This window comes from Oncorhynchus masou, chromosome 3 (assembly GCF_036934945.1).
Source record: "Oncorhynchus masou masou isolate Uvic2021 chromosome 3, UVic_Omas_1.1, whole genome shotgun sequence".
Taxonomy (NCBI): domain Eukaryota; kingdom Metazoa; phylum Chordata; class Actinopteri; order Salmoniformes; family Salmonidae; genus Oncorhynchus; species Oncorhynchus masou.
The window spans coordinates 15688573-15703503 of record NC_088214.1 but is presented as its reverse complement, the minus strand read 5'-3'; the positions used below and the strand labels follow the sequence as shown (position 1 = coordinate 15703503).

At 39.7% G+C, this 14931-nt stretch overlaps 1 protein-coding gene across 1 annotated transcript; it reads left to right on the top strand.

The window, feature by feature from the left end:
- Positions 1–2914: 2914 nt before the first annotated feature.
- Positions 2915–8240, top strand: LOC135510991 (carbonic anhydrase 4-like). Its single transcript, XM_064932398.1, has 9 exons — positions 2915–2978; positions 4772–4838; positions 4930–4956; positions 5124–5294; positions 5439–5587; positions 6172–6267; positions 6382–6460; positions 6626–6789; positions 7593–8240. The coding sequence occupies exons 2-9, from the start codon at positions 4772–4774 to the stop codon at positions 7782–7784; spliced, it is 945 nt and encodes a 314-aa protein (XP_064788470.1). The 5' UTR covers positions 2915–2978; the 3' UTR covers positions 7785–8240.
- Positions 8241–14931: the final 6691 nt, after the last annotated feature.

The window sequence follows — 14931 nt, the reverse complement described above, 5'->3', positions numbered from 1 at the left end:
TTTCTATCCTAAGCTCACAATTATATGCATATTCTAGCATCTTGTCCTGACAAAATATCCCATTTACTACGGGAACGTTATTTTTCCAAAAATGAAAATACTGCCCCCTAGTCACAAAAGGTTAATCATTTATTTACTAAATACCTAATTAATCACACAGAATTACACATACACATAATTAAATCATAACTTGATTAAAAATTACATTATAAAGGAAAACATCCCTAGCAGGCGGAACAGATATGACAGCTTGTTAGACAAAAGAAAAGGGGCTGGGTTTGAGTGAAGGAGCGGAAAGAATGAGGAACAAAGACTGAAGCTGTGCTATCGTAAATAGAGTATCTTATGCATCAGTATCTTATTCTAAATTACCGCCCATTTGGAAAAGGAAAATGCAATAAATATTTACTCTGAGATGCGCTTTGGTAGGTTGTTGGTAGATGGAAGGCCGTGTTGCCCAACCGAGTCCTTTGAAGAATGTCTCTGGTGGTCAATTGGATACATTGTAGTAACGTCGTTGTGTGGTAGACGGGATACTCTGTTCCTTCCTAACCTGCATTTGCAGCTGCTGTTGCTAACTCAAAGGCTAGGAGGTATCACTTCTGTCGTGAATAAGAGTTCAAAGTTTATACCAATCACAACCAAATCTCACGCTGATGTTGGCTTCATTCTGTAGTTATTATCTGAACCATTCTGACATCGAACCATCGTCCTACATCCTTAGAACAGGAGGTTACATTGTCATCAAGGGCTTATATAGGAAGGGAGAGGAGAGCGTGTTTGAAAAGTTTTATAGCCAATGTCCCTTCACAGGGGCGGGCCACTGATTGAGCAGAGCCCTATCTTATGAAAACCCAAATCTCACATTTTAGAAGCTAAAATCACATTTCATCCAATCACGAATAATTTCATATTCAAACATTTAAATTGAACAACAATTTCACGTGAATCCGATAACTCTGATGTGTAGACTTTCCACTGTAGGGTTTATGTCATCTTATCATTGATGAGAATGTCTCAGATGACAACCGAACTGAGATCATATTCATTAAGGACCACCATATATGTTCAGTTGGTCGGATTACCAGAATATAGTTCATTTCCCCCCACCTTCTGATGTTCCCAGAATCTCTAACCAAGGGTTTTGCAAATGTAACATCAGTAGGGTAGAGAGAGGAAAAAGGGGGAAAAAGGTATTTATGGCTGTCATAAACCTCCCCCCCAGGCCAACGTCATGACAGAGTGGATTGTTCAGAGTGACATTCATTCATTTGTTATAGATGTTTCGGCGGTTGTCGTTCTTAGCGTTCAATGATACTGAATTCCTAGCTGCAGACTAGTAATTAATATCAAAGACTTGTTTTTATGCTGTCGGTATCAATAGTCTAAGAGTTTAACCACGTGGTATGGTTAAAAGATTCTGCAATGGTCTGCAATCTTTGTCCTCCCGTAATTGAGAGAAACATGGTATACTGAGAATTTCTCAAAATTGGGGTTTTATTCGGAATTGCAGAAAAGGGCCTGTCCCAGGATGTCCGACCTAACTGGGCTCATGGGCGGTCCTCTGATTTAGTTAAACTCAAAAGGGTTTCATTAAACAGTCCAAAATCACATTACACAATTTTACCAACAGTATCATCCTCACTCATTCATCTTATACAACAATTAGATGTAAACCCCATATCTGAGGCTATTATATAAACAGCTTTATGGTAATGTGGCCGCACCGTCTCCCATGAGCCCCACCAAAATGTACCAAACGGACCAGTTCGTGGCTGGATTCTTCACCAATCTTTTATACCTTCCCCGGGAACATTAATGTTGTTCGGACCTCAAGTTCTGTGAGTTAGAAGAAATTCCTTTGTTCTCCATGAAAATTCACTCTGTCGTTATACTGTGTGGCCATGAGGAGATCCTCTCCTCAGGAATTTACGACCTCTCCCTGACCACAGCAGTCTGGTTGTAGGAGCAGAGTGCTCGCTGTACCCAAAGAGGGCAACGTCATGACAGTAGGATGGTCATCTGAATCAGGGTTAGTTTGGCAGCTGGGATGAAAGAGGAACGATTACTATAGAAGAAACCAAGTCTAGATGTAACTTTAGCCTGCAACTTTGACATGTGCTGAGAGAAGGACAGTGTACCGTCTAGCCATACTACCAAGTACATGTATGAGGTGACTATCTCAAGCTCTTAACCCTCAGATGTAGTAATTACACCTATGGGAAGATGGGCATTCTTCTTACCAAACCACATGACCCTGTTTTGGAGTTCAGAACAAGGTTAAGGGTAGAGAAAGCTTGTTGGACACTAAGAAAGCTATGTTGTAGAGCATTTAACACATAAACAGGGTTTGAATTTTAGTAAGGTCAGGAAGGCTGGAAAGGAGGAAGGAGTAATACTTTTTTTGGAGTAAAACAATTTTTCTTCTGAGAAGAGCAAACATCCTTCTATTCAAAAGGGAGTCAAGGAGTGTGAAGAGATTCCCCCAATCTATTTGTTCATCGATGCAGTTTGTTTCTATGTCAGGTTGCAAATAAAGTGCCATTTTGTCTGGAGCTGTTGTATTGTTTAAAATACTATGATGAACTGTAGACCAAATAGCCTACTGTTGAATCATGTCACTTGATTTAGGTTGACTGATTGTGCTGCTATGAGGACTAGTCTGAAGCCAAGATTTTGGAGTTTGCTAAAGCTGACTGTTTCATTTTTCTTAAGGTCAAAGTGAATCTTTCATTATTGTCATTGCCACAGGTACTGAATGCATTTTCCTGGCAAAGCTCACCTGACCTTCTGCTTTCCAAATGGGCGTTGTTTTTACAGTATTACACAATTTTGAACACACAACTAGAAACCCACCGGCTGAGTTAAAAAGGAGGTGTGTTTATTATTTCTAGTTGAGGTGTGCCACTGAATATAAAGAGGAAGGATGGGAGGCTGAGCGCACAGGACTGAGAGGTGAAGACAGGTGTGGCTTTAAGGTAAGATGATTCTGGCATTGATGCTAACATACATATACATTTATGGAATAATATGCCCTGCTTTTAAGATATGATATGTTTGAAGTGGCACACATCTCATTGACTAGGCTGGGCTAAGAAGTTACAGCTGTTTCACTGAATTTATGCCAAATCATGTGATGGGAAGTCAGTGACTATTCATTTTTTTTGTTTTCATGCTTCCTAGTAATTTACCAAGGGATGAATTGCAAAGAGTGTGAGGTTGGGGTATTGAAAATACATTGTTTATGGACGTTTAAAATACTTTTCGTGACGTTGAAAATACATATTGTTTTGGAAATTGTTTCTATGGCCAAATTTCAGCCATACATAATCATTTATATATACACAAACAACAAAGAAAGCATTATGTGAATGTTCAAAAGTAACATTTCCAAATAATATAGGATTTCAGTGTGGAATAAAAGTTACAGAAACGTTTTTAAAAATGAGTGTTGGCACTCGGGTGACTGGTTAGTCCAGGGGGACTGGTTCGGCCAGGAGAAGAAATTGGTGAGCAGGTGAACAAAACTAAGAAGGTTTGGCAGAAGGAAAGACACAGAGTTGGTTAGTCTCACTGTTGTTGACTTTTAATTGATTCAGAGTGTGCTGGAATGAAAATCTGAGAACAAACAATAATAAATAAAATGCCATAATGCATAAATCAAATCATAAAGATAGTCGCTATTCAATAATGGCAAACAATCAGAATTCATCAAGGTAGTTTCAACATGACATCATTTATTCTAACTCATGTCATAACTCAGACCAGAAATAATTATTTCTAATAAACAGAAGTAACTCAAAAACAAAAGAGATAGGAAACGGAATAATCAGCTCGATACTTTACCCGCCAACATAACAAAGGAAAATGTGCTCCGGGAGCCGTATATACATTTACAAACAATCGTGGGGCAACTCAAAACAATCACCCGCATCAGTGAAAACAGTCAAACAAAATACATGTCTATTTACTCATGTTTCCTTCTTGGATGCACACAAAGTAAACAAAAAGGATTCAGTGTTGCTGGAGAACCTGACAGATGTCCAACAACAGATAAAGGAGGAGTTTTAATGCCAGCCTTTCCCAAAAGACATTTTGGTCGCGTTCCCCTGCTTAGATGTTGCATTCATTAACCAATGACTGCATGCCATGTCAAAGACTGTCATCGACTGACAGATTGCTATAACATATGATGTGTTTATTTGGTATGTACAAATCCTATCTGGGTCAAATTAAGATCTGCAGCCAGGACACCGGGGTTAACACCCCTACTCACTAGGACTGTGATATTGTATGTGGTTGTTTATCTCCCTTAGTTGATTGCACCAACTGTAAGTCACGTTGGATAAGGGTCTTCTAAATGACCAATATATAACAATTAACATGTTCAAAGCACACTGGGTATTATACTAATGACCTCCGCCGCCAAACAAGACCAAATTTGGTCGGTCTGGACCAAATCTGAACCAATCATAGATGTTCATGTTTCACAAGTTTGGATAGCACAGTACAGTAGAGCATAGTAGATGACAGTAGTGTCCAAACTTGTGAAATATCAATGCCTATATTTGGGTCAAATCAAGGCCAGTACGGATTCGACCAAATCGGAACCAATCACAGACGTCTATGTTTGTGGACGTTGTGGATGAAGAGAATTAAGACCAGGGCGGACTGACAAAATTTCAACCACATTTCAACATCCATGGCTCTTCCGACGTCGGTCGGTGCTTAGTGGGCTCTCTATTCATAATTGCCTTTACCTCGCTTTCAGATGAATCGACTTGTGGTTATCGTTGCGACACTCTTTGTCCCCACTACATACGGTGCTGCAGGCGGTTGTAAGTGATTATTCTATTATTTTGTTGGACTGTGACTCTTCTATCAATGTTGTTACTCTGCATAACTTTTTCCCTTCTTCAATTGTAACAGTGTGGTGTTACCATGATCCTAGTTGTGGTAAGTATTGATTTTACCCACTGATTACAGTGTAATTTCTACTCACAAATTGAAGTGATTGTGATGGCAGTGGATAATAGACTATATAATTGATTTATTAGCATATTATATGACCCTTATAAAACGATGGTACATTGAAACCATTGTATGATTGATTCCATGTTAAGATGACACCACCTGGTCCACCATTGCCAGTGAACATTGCAATGGATCCCGTCAGTCTCCCATCAACATCGTCTCTGCATCAGCAGTGGGCGATGAAACCCTGACTGCCTTCACCTTCACCAAATACGGAGACAATTATACAATGAAGAATATCAAGAACACTGGCAAAACTGGTGAGGAGAATGGATGGATGCCTTGCTTTCTCAATCCATGCACACAAAGTCCCACTTGAGGATAATGTATGAACCAAACCAGGAACACTTATGTGCAAAATGTAACCAATTCCTCTCCTATTGTTCCTCCTCTATTTCTTTCAGTCAAAGTGGAACTGACAAGTGGCGTTCAGGTTACAGGTGGGGCCCTGTCTGAGGCCTATGACAGCCTGCAGTTTCACCTCCACTGGGGGAATGGTACCTCAGTACCTGGGTCAGAGCACACAGTGGATGGAACCCGCTACCCCATGGAGGTATGGGAAGGTTCAACACAACATTACTGCATTCTTTTTCTTAACCTTTCTCCATTAGTGCCCCCCCCCCCCTTCACGTTTCCACCATATTCCAAGCACTAATCCATTCCTATTAAATTAATGTGTGGAAGTGTATTAGTACACTTTGGGAGAAGGTTTAAGATTCTGAATGTAGCCTATTTATCATTGGGTGACACTTCTCATACTGTTGCACATATACCACACTGCAATGGATCAAAGTCAAGGTCTTCATTAGCCTTAGTCCAGTCTGAATTATTCCCCTCCAGCCAAACTGCATCCCTGCCACTTTGTTTACTAGAAAGCTGACATATGCGGAGATGTAACCTTTTTCATATTCATAAATGGTGTAATAATCCGACTGTTGTACTGAGCTCATGAGGCATTTATAAGTTCTATTCCTCAAGAATCAGGGGGCATATATATGTCATTAATTTAAATGACCTTTGAAAAGCTGTAAATATGGCAGATTGTAGTCTACCTTTTTAAATGTATCATTACAGTGTTTGAATTTTCCAATGGATTCAGATATCTTTTTAGATCAACTGTTATGCTTCACCTTTCAGTTGCACATAGTCAATGCCAAGTCTTCGCACAACGGTAACACGACCACGGCCGTTGCAGACAGCACAGGACTCGCTGCTCTTGGCTTCTTCATAGAGGTGAGAGGATGCTTTAACCTTCCTAGAAATGGCATCCATTTTTCCACAGTAGATTGGGCATTTCAAATGTTTTATTGCTGTTTTTTATGACTAAAGTCTTTGTTTTTCAAACAGGCCATGCCGGGTAATGCAACTGGTTCACCAGCAGCCTGGAATACTTTGACATCCTACTTGGCCAACATCACACTAAAAGGTGAGAGGAGAGATTTGACTGGTTATGATTTGATCAAGAACTACTTCCTCAAAATAAAGTTTGGAAGAGGGATTTGTTTTTTCTTTGTATTCAAAATGAGTAATTTTCTTGTTCAATTTCAGTAGCATATGATTTTATATGTTTTTTCTTTCTCTCTTCCTCAAGATGATATTGTAAACATTACTCATGCTATTTCATTGGATGAGCTCCTGGAAGGGGTGGACCGTACCAAATACTACCGTTACCTTGGCTCCCTGACCACTCCAAATTGCAATGAGGCTGTGGTTTGGACCGTGTTCAAGGACCCTATCAAAGTCAGCCAGGACTTGGTGAGTTTGTACAACAATTTCCCCAGAGAATGAACACAATTTCTACTTACCAGACAATAAACATAGCTCCGACAAGAAACATGGACTGTATTCAATTATCTTTAAGTGCAGGATCCACCTATATTTATTCGGCTTATGAAACATTATAAAAATAATGATTCAAAAATATTACCAAACATGATCTTTCATCTGGGGTGGTCCAACAAAAGAGATTGTGACGTATTAATTGTCTCTTCAAGAAGTCATGAACATAAAGATCCCATATCTTAATAATTTGAGCCAGTTTCAAACAGCAGGAAATAGACCTGCAGCAAAACGAAATGTGTATTGTTATGTGGATTATAATTAAAGGACTTTTTTATAGGGGTTGCTACATTTTTTGTTAGGGCAAATTAAGAAGGAACATTTAATGTGGCGATTACAATTAATGTGGCGATTAAAATCTTTAGAAGCTTTAAAAAAAACTGTGATACTCTAAAAGTTATCATTTCATGCTGTGCAGGAAATTTCATGCAACAGGATGTACGGCATATGTACACAAATTTAATACATTTCTTATTTTAATCACATTTTTAACCAAAATGCAATGACATGCCTTAAAGTTTTTGTTTTTGTGATCTATTTATGTATTTACTTGGAGAGCAATTGCCTCAAAGTTTAGTTGATTTCACGTTACTTGGCAGCTAAACTAAAACTAGATGTTGAGCTGACGTTTGTGCCCAGTGGGTAAAGCCATTGGGCCAGCTTGATGTCACACTTATGTCTATGATCCTATCTGAAATAAATGAACCTTTTCCCCTCAGATTGATCTCTTCAGTACAACATTGCACATTGACCACAACTCCACCTCTGCCTTGATGACCAACGTCTTCAGGAGCATCCAGCCGTTCAATGACTGGGTGGTGACGACCCAGGGCCGCGCAGCTTCGGGAGCCTCCACAATGTGCTCCTCTCTGGGCCTCATGGCCCTGGCCTGGATGCTGCTGAGGGTTTAGTGACGGTTAAATACTTCTTACCTGAAGTGCATTGCCATATCTCCAAGAACCCTCAATCTACCAACATATTTTCCTTATATTGATTACCAACAAGGGTCATCTTGACCCCAAGGAGAAACTATTGGAATAAGCAACAATCATAGCAAAATGTGTTAAACTTATTTATTTTCAAAACATAATTATTTACAAATGTAATGAATGTTATCTGATATAAAATAACCTAAACAAACTGTTGTTCTTTTCCAAAAAGAAAACAATGTTTTTCCTGTATATAATGTGCAGCTTGAGTACAATCAACCTTAGTACAAACATCATATTTATCGTCATTTGATTAAAGTATCATTTAGTTTTCAGAATTTTGCAGTAAATATTAATGTTGTCCTATGAATATTGTAAAAATGACTGCCATTTAAAAAGGTTGTTCAATTCACATTTAAAAGAGACATTGACACAAAATATGACTTAGTGTTGTTTTTTTCCTAACTCCACATGAGCATCGCTGCTGGTGAAACAATGGGAGTGGTAGGGGCTATGGCAATATGCTTCAAAATACCTGCCACAATCCTTTAAGTCACTTCCGATCAAAACGGGATAGCACCTGCAATGTTATAAGTTGCACATATATAATACTGAGGAAGAAAGGAATTCAGGTGTTCATTTAACATTTTCAGTAGAATAAAAACATCTCTGAGAATACACACCAATTGAAACTGTGTACATTCCGAGTATAGCTGGTTTCTGTATTACAGTTCCTCCAAGTACTCAGACCACCGACAGACTTTAATGACTTGCTTTGATTGCAACTAAGCACACATCCAAGGTAGTATTGATTTTGATGGGGATTTTTTATTATTATGCTAATTACATTTCTAAGGGTCTGCGGAAATCGACTCTAGGGCGTTAAGCAGTATATTCCAGCCAACCACCTGCAGCTGTATGCAACGTTCTTTATATCAAGTAGCCAGTAAAGACGGCAACATGTAGGCTATTGACCACACCTGACGTCTTCATAGCAAAATAAATGAGGCATGGTACTGGCAGGTAAACTCATTGCCATATAGAGCTCTCAATAGACCACCGAAGGTCATTCTATCAATACATGACCATCTACTAGGCCTCTGTGTGGAAGCTAACTAGCATGAGCTAATGCAGCAGTATGTCCATTTCTCATATTTTTTATTTTTTATTTTATTTCACCTTTATTGAACCAGGTAGGCTAGTTGAGAACAAGTTCTCATTTACAACTGCGACCTGGGCAAGATACACATGGCCGGGTACCCTAGATGAGGGAAGATGAGCTGTCATCTTAGTACATCAGAAATATTCTAAATAATTAGGCAACTGTACATAGTGTGAATCCGCTCGCCATGAACCTAGCCAACCGCCTGCATTAAGATGCACCGCCGAATGACTTCACTGAGGCAAGAAGAGCTGTCATATTGACATATCAGGATATTCTACCTATGCAACATAGCTACTGGACCACTTGGCTGACGCAATCATGATCATACAGCAATACTGCAGGAACTCATGTAGGTTCCACTATCTCAGAATCAATCATATGTAATGTTGTAGCAGCAGAGGATCATTGGCCCATGAGAAGCAGTAGCAGCGCCGATGTCGAATTGGGCAGCCCATAGCTCAGTGCTAGCCCGCAATGCTGTCGAAGGAACCAGAGCTGTAATTAGTTCCAGTATCTAGTCATTGGTTACCAGCATCAATGTTGAACAGAGATTCGCCATGTGCCGCTCAGCATCCAAGCAGCACAACATGAAAGAGAGGACAAAGCCGTGTTAGTTATGGTGATGACAGCTGATGTTCCATGCTAATTAATTCATCTACGGGTGTATGAGAATATGGCTAAAATGTGAGTTTCCATTATGGAAACATAACATCATGCAAGACTAAAGGGAAGGAACATTTAGTGTATTTCAGACTGAAGAACCCATAAAAGCCATCATAAGTATCGCCTCTGGAAAAGCATAATGTTACACAGTGAAGGGTCCTGATGCCCAATATGAACTGCCTTACTGCTATTGGAACATGATAAGAAAAGGCTGAATTTTCCTGACTGAAATTGTAATAGAAAAGGCATTAATGGTTATATAACAGAAGACATTGTGCAGAGAGAAGAGCAGGCAGTAAATACACTATCCAAACAAATCCCCCAAAACCGCAACTAAACGTTAGCTAGGTAACCACCTAAACAGTCCTACTGATACCGCTCAGCAGCAGCATCTGCAGCGTGCACAGCATCCACAGTGAGAGTGACATGATCATTTAAAACATACATATAGTCTACCTGAGCTAAATCTTAGATGTAAAGGTATATCCGGTATGACATGAGAGTAGAATAGACTTGACAAATAGACCCCATAGATACCAGAATAAGCCTGCAAATAAGTGTCTGAAATAAGTTCTCTCACAGATATTTCCATTAAAGGCAATGAACACTTGATCAACCATCAGCTGATCGCGATGTGGGTGTTTAGCAAACCCTCCGCATTCTAGGTAATGCCAGTATCAACGGCCATAGCTTTCAGCCATGTTGGATGGGCCGCTGATAGTCAGTTAAGAACACATTCTGATTTACAATGACAGCCTAGGGACAATGGGTTAACTGCCTTGTTCAGGGGCAGAACAACAGTTTTTTTACCTCATCAGCTCGGGGATTTGATCTAGCAACCTTTCAGTTACTGGCCCAATGCTCTAACCACTAGGATACCTGCTGGTTACTGGCCCAACACTCTAACCACTAGGGTATCTGCTGGTTACTGGCCCAATGCTCTAACCACTACGCTACCTGCTGCTTACTGGCCCAATGCTCTAACCACTAGGCTACCTGCTGGTTACTGGCCCAACACTCTAACCACTACGCTACCTGCTGGTTACTGGCCGAACGCTCTAACCACTAGGCTACCTGCTGGTTACTGGCCCAACACTCTAACCACTAGGCTACCTGCTGGTTACTGGCCCAACGCTCTAACCACTAGGCTACCTGCTGGTTACTGGCCCAACACTCTAACCACTAGGCTACCTGCTGGTTACCGGCCCAACACTCTAACCACTAGGCTACCTGCTGGTTACTGGCCCAACCCTCTAACCACTAGGCTACCTGCTGGTTACTGGCCCAACGCTCTAACCACTAGGCTACCTGCTGGTTACTGGCCCAACGCTCTAACCACTAGGCTACCTGCTGGTTACTGGCCCAATGCTCTAACCACTAGGCTACCTGCTGGTTACTGGCCCAACCCTCTAACCACTAGGCTACCTGCTGGTTACTGGCCCAACTTTCTAACCACTAGGCTACCTGCTGGTACTGGCCCAACACTCTAACCATTAGGCTACCTGCTGGTTACTGGCCCAACCCTCTAACCACTAGGCTACCTGCTGGTTACTGGCCCAACCCTCTAACCACTAGGCTACCTGCTGGTTACTGGCCCAACACTCTAACCACTAGGCTACCTGCTGTATTAGTTTGTAAACATTTTCAGTAAATAGTTTACTCAAGTTTATTGCCCCATACTGGCCGCCTTCTTGTTTTCTTTCTCCCATCAAATCTAAAGAATTAGCAAAATAGACTTTAAGAAATGTCATATTTTTGGAGAAATAGCATCCACACATGGGGGCAGCTTCATCTCAATGTACTTTTCAATATTAGGCTTTTCAAATATATTCCCTTCTCCTTTCTCTTGTTTATAATATGGCTATATTACCAATAATACTCCTTTATGTAATTAAGGTTTTACATGTATATTTCTGTCTTTATTATAATAATACATATAATACAAAAATGGAATATGTAGAGCACATTTCCCATGCTCAATACACATTGTTGTTTCTTGCTTCTGTGCGCAAATTGTTTGCAGTTTGAGATTATTGATTACATTTTATTTATGGAAAGAAGCAGATACTGGCCTTCATTATTTATGATTTTTTTCAGATGTTTTTAGCTTAATTAAATTGATTCATATTAAGGTGTTTCTATTCCAAAAAAAAATAAAAAATACATTTGACAGCCTATGTAATGGCTAACTAAAACATCCGTTAATACATTTGACAGCCTATGTAATGGCTAACTAAAACATCCGTTAATACATTTGACAGCCTATGTAATGGCTAACTAAAACACCCGTTAATACATTTGACAGCCTATGTAATGGCTAACTAAAACATCCGTTAATACATTTGACAGCCTATGTAATGGCTAACTAAAACATCCGTTAATACATTTGACAGCCTATGTAATGGCTAACTAAAACACCCGTTAATACATTTGACAGCCTATGTAATGGCTAACTAAAACATCCGTTAATACATTTGACAGCTGATGTAATGGCTAACTAAAACACCCGTTAATACATTTGACAGCCTATGTAATGGCTAACTAAAACATCCGTTAATACATTTGACAGCCTATGTAATGGCTAACTAAAACATCCGTTAATACATTTGAAGTCCTACAAAATGGAAACTATATATCCTAATGTTATATAGTAGAATATAAACTAGAGATAGGCTATTGTAGGTGGGGTAGGCTAAATCATTACAACTGAATAGACCTAATTAAAACACTAGTGATAAAGGAAGCAAAACACGCTAGGCAGAGCATGTCCAGAGCTTGTGGCTGAGCAGTACCAGAGCAAAATTGCAGTGGGAGAGAAGGCCAACCACATTTTTTTCTCCTCTCCAAACTCAACCACTTACATGCTCTGCATTCAAAAGCAGCCCTGTTTTAGGCTTTAAAGGAAGTGTCAAATAATAATCATATCAATGGATGGAATCAGTGAATGAATGGCTGCAGCAACTATTAAACGGTCTGTCAAGCTGCATAACAAATGATGCCTCGTTCTACAAAAGAACAGTTCAGTCGTTCAAACGAGACACAAAAATATCTCTTTCGAAATATGTAGTAAGTCATTCAAACAAGATACTAAGGTGTTCAAATTAGATACTAAGTCTTTCAAACGAGATAATAAGTCATTTGAAAGACTTAATTGTTTGTTCATGTCATCCAACAAATGTAAACGCCTGGAGTTGGTAAATGTGGCCATCTCAATCTCTGGACTTGAACCCCTTTCAAACATGTGGTTTGAATTGTAGGGGTCAGTCCATAAGCACAGACGAAGGATATCAAGGATCTTGAAAGATTCTGTACGGAGGAATGGTCTAAGATCCCAATGTGTTCTCCAATCTCATGAAACAATTTAGAAAAAGGCTCAGTGACATTATTATCCTCGCAAGGTGAGGTATTGAAAACACTGGTGCCAATAATTTACCCCTATCTTTCTGAGAAAAAGTATTTATTGTTAAAATCCTTATCTCTGAGCAATTGTATTAGTATAAAATTATATGATTTCCCTTTCTTTTTGCATACACTATAGTTCAGTAATTGTGTTATTTATTTTATACAGTCTTTTTCTTCAACATTATCAAGAGTGACAGTTTCAGACCTGACTGACCAGGGTGCCGCAATCTGTTACAACCTGTGACATGGCAGACCAATCAGGACTCATCTTTCGACATATCCAACCCCTCCATAAGCTCAGCCAATCATGGCTAGCCTGGAAGGATCCCATATTTCTTCCTATATACGGTAGCTCAGTGCCTTGGCTAAACTATTTCACATTTTTATTCATATTTACAGATCACATATGAGTTTCTAATTAAGGCAAATAAAAAATAATATCAAGAATAAATTTCAGCCCCAAAAAATGTAATCTTTTGGAACGAGGGCCAAATGCCCAGAATCCTGTAACCAATCACAAATTGGCTAATTTTCAGGTGCTGCATTAAAATTAAAATGAATTTTCAATCAAAGATCTGTGTTCAAAATCACAGTGAAGTGTACACCTTGCTTTTCAACACAAGTAAGCTATGAGTATTCATCTGAGGTGACCCATCTATCTCCTGCCTTTACATGCCAATCAATGACATTAGTATTTTATCTGGTCCTTGATCTCCTGAGCGTCATCTGTCTTTGTGGTCACGAGTCTCCCTCATGTGTACTGTACTCCACCAGCATACTTTTCAGTGGAACACGCGCACAACAGAGATTATTGGCTAGCACAGGTGTCTGTGCACGTGTTCTCTCACTGGGCACACAGTGGCGGTCGGTGCCATTTAAGATGAGGGAGTACAACAATGTTTTCATGTGCATGGCCTTAGTTCTGTTACAGCAGATTGGAATATAAATTACAGTTATCCATTCACCCAGCTCAATGTAACATCGATAGGTTCAGGTATGTATATCCCCGTTTAGGTCCATTTGCTTCAGATTAAGAAAGGTTTTTCAACAGATACGGTGAATGAATTACACCCTTGATTACACAGAAACACAGAATTAGCAGCCACATATAAACCGCATGATCACTTTGCTCGTTGTATATACACTGAACAAGAATATCAATGAAACATGCAAAAATGGCAACGATTTTACTGTGCTACAGTTCATACAAATAAATGCATTAGGCCCAAATCTATGGATTTCACATGATGAATAGGTACAAAGCCACGGATGGGCCTAGGAGAGCACAGGCCCATCCATTAGGGAGCCAGGCCCAGCCAATCAGAATTTATGTCTGTAATTAACGGTGTTGAGGCCGGTTGGACGTACAGCCAAATTCTCTGATACAACGTTGGAGGACATTTATGTTAGCGAAATGAACATTACATTCTCTGGCAATAGCTTTGGTGGACATTCCTGCATGCCAATTGCAAACTCCATCAATACTTGAGGAATTTGTGGCATGTCGTTGTGTGACAAAACTGCACCTTTTAGAGTGGCCTTTTATTGTTCCCAGCACAAGGTGTCTAATGATCAGGCTGTTTAATCAGCTTCTTGAAATACCACACCTGTCAGGTTGATGGATTATCTTGGCAAAGGAGAAATGCTCACTAACAGGGATGTAAACAGATTTTTGAAAGAACATTTCTGGGATCTTTTATTTCAGCTCATGAACAATGGGACAAACACTTTACATGTTGAGTTCATATTTTTATTCAGTATATAATTCCTTCTTGCATCTATGCACTCCTCCCACCTTTTCCCTTTTCTTGTAGACTTCAATGCACACACATCAGCTGTTTGTGGCCATGCGAAAAAAAAAATACTTTCCAAGCCAAACATTCAGACCATAACCGCTAA

What these genes read in the sequence shown, in the direction of transcription:
- LOC135510991 (XM_064932398.1), top strand. Translation starts at nt 4,772, where the DNA reads ATGAATCGACTTGTGGTTATCGTTGCGACACTCTTTGTCCCCACTACA. An exon ending in ATACGGTGCTGCAGGCGGTT is followed by an intron (nt 4,839 to 4,929) that starts GTAAGTGATTAT and finishes CAATTGTAACAG; the next exon opens with TGTGGTGTTACCATGATCCT. An exon ending in GAACCCGCTACCCCATGGAG is followed by an intron (nt 5,588 to 6,171) that starts GTATGGGAAGGT and finishes TTCACCTTTCAG; the next exon opens with TTGCACATAGTCAATGCCAA.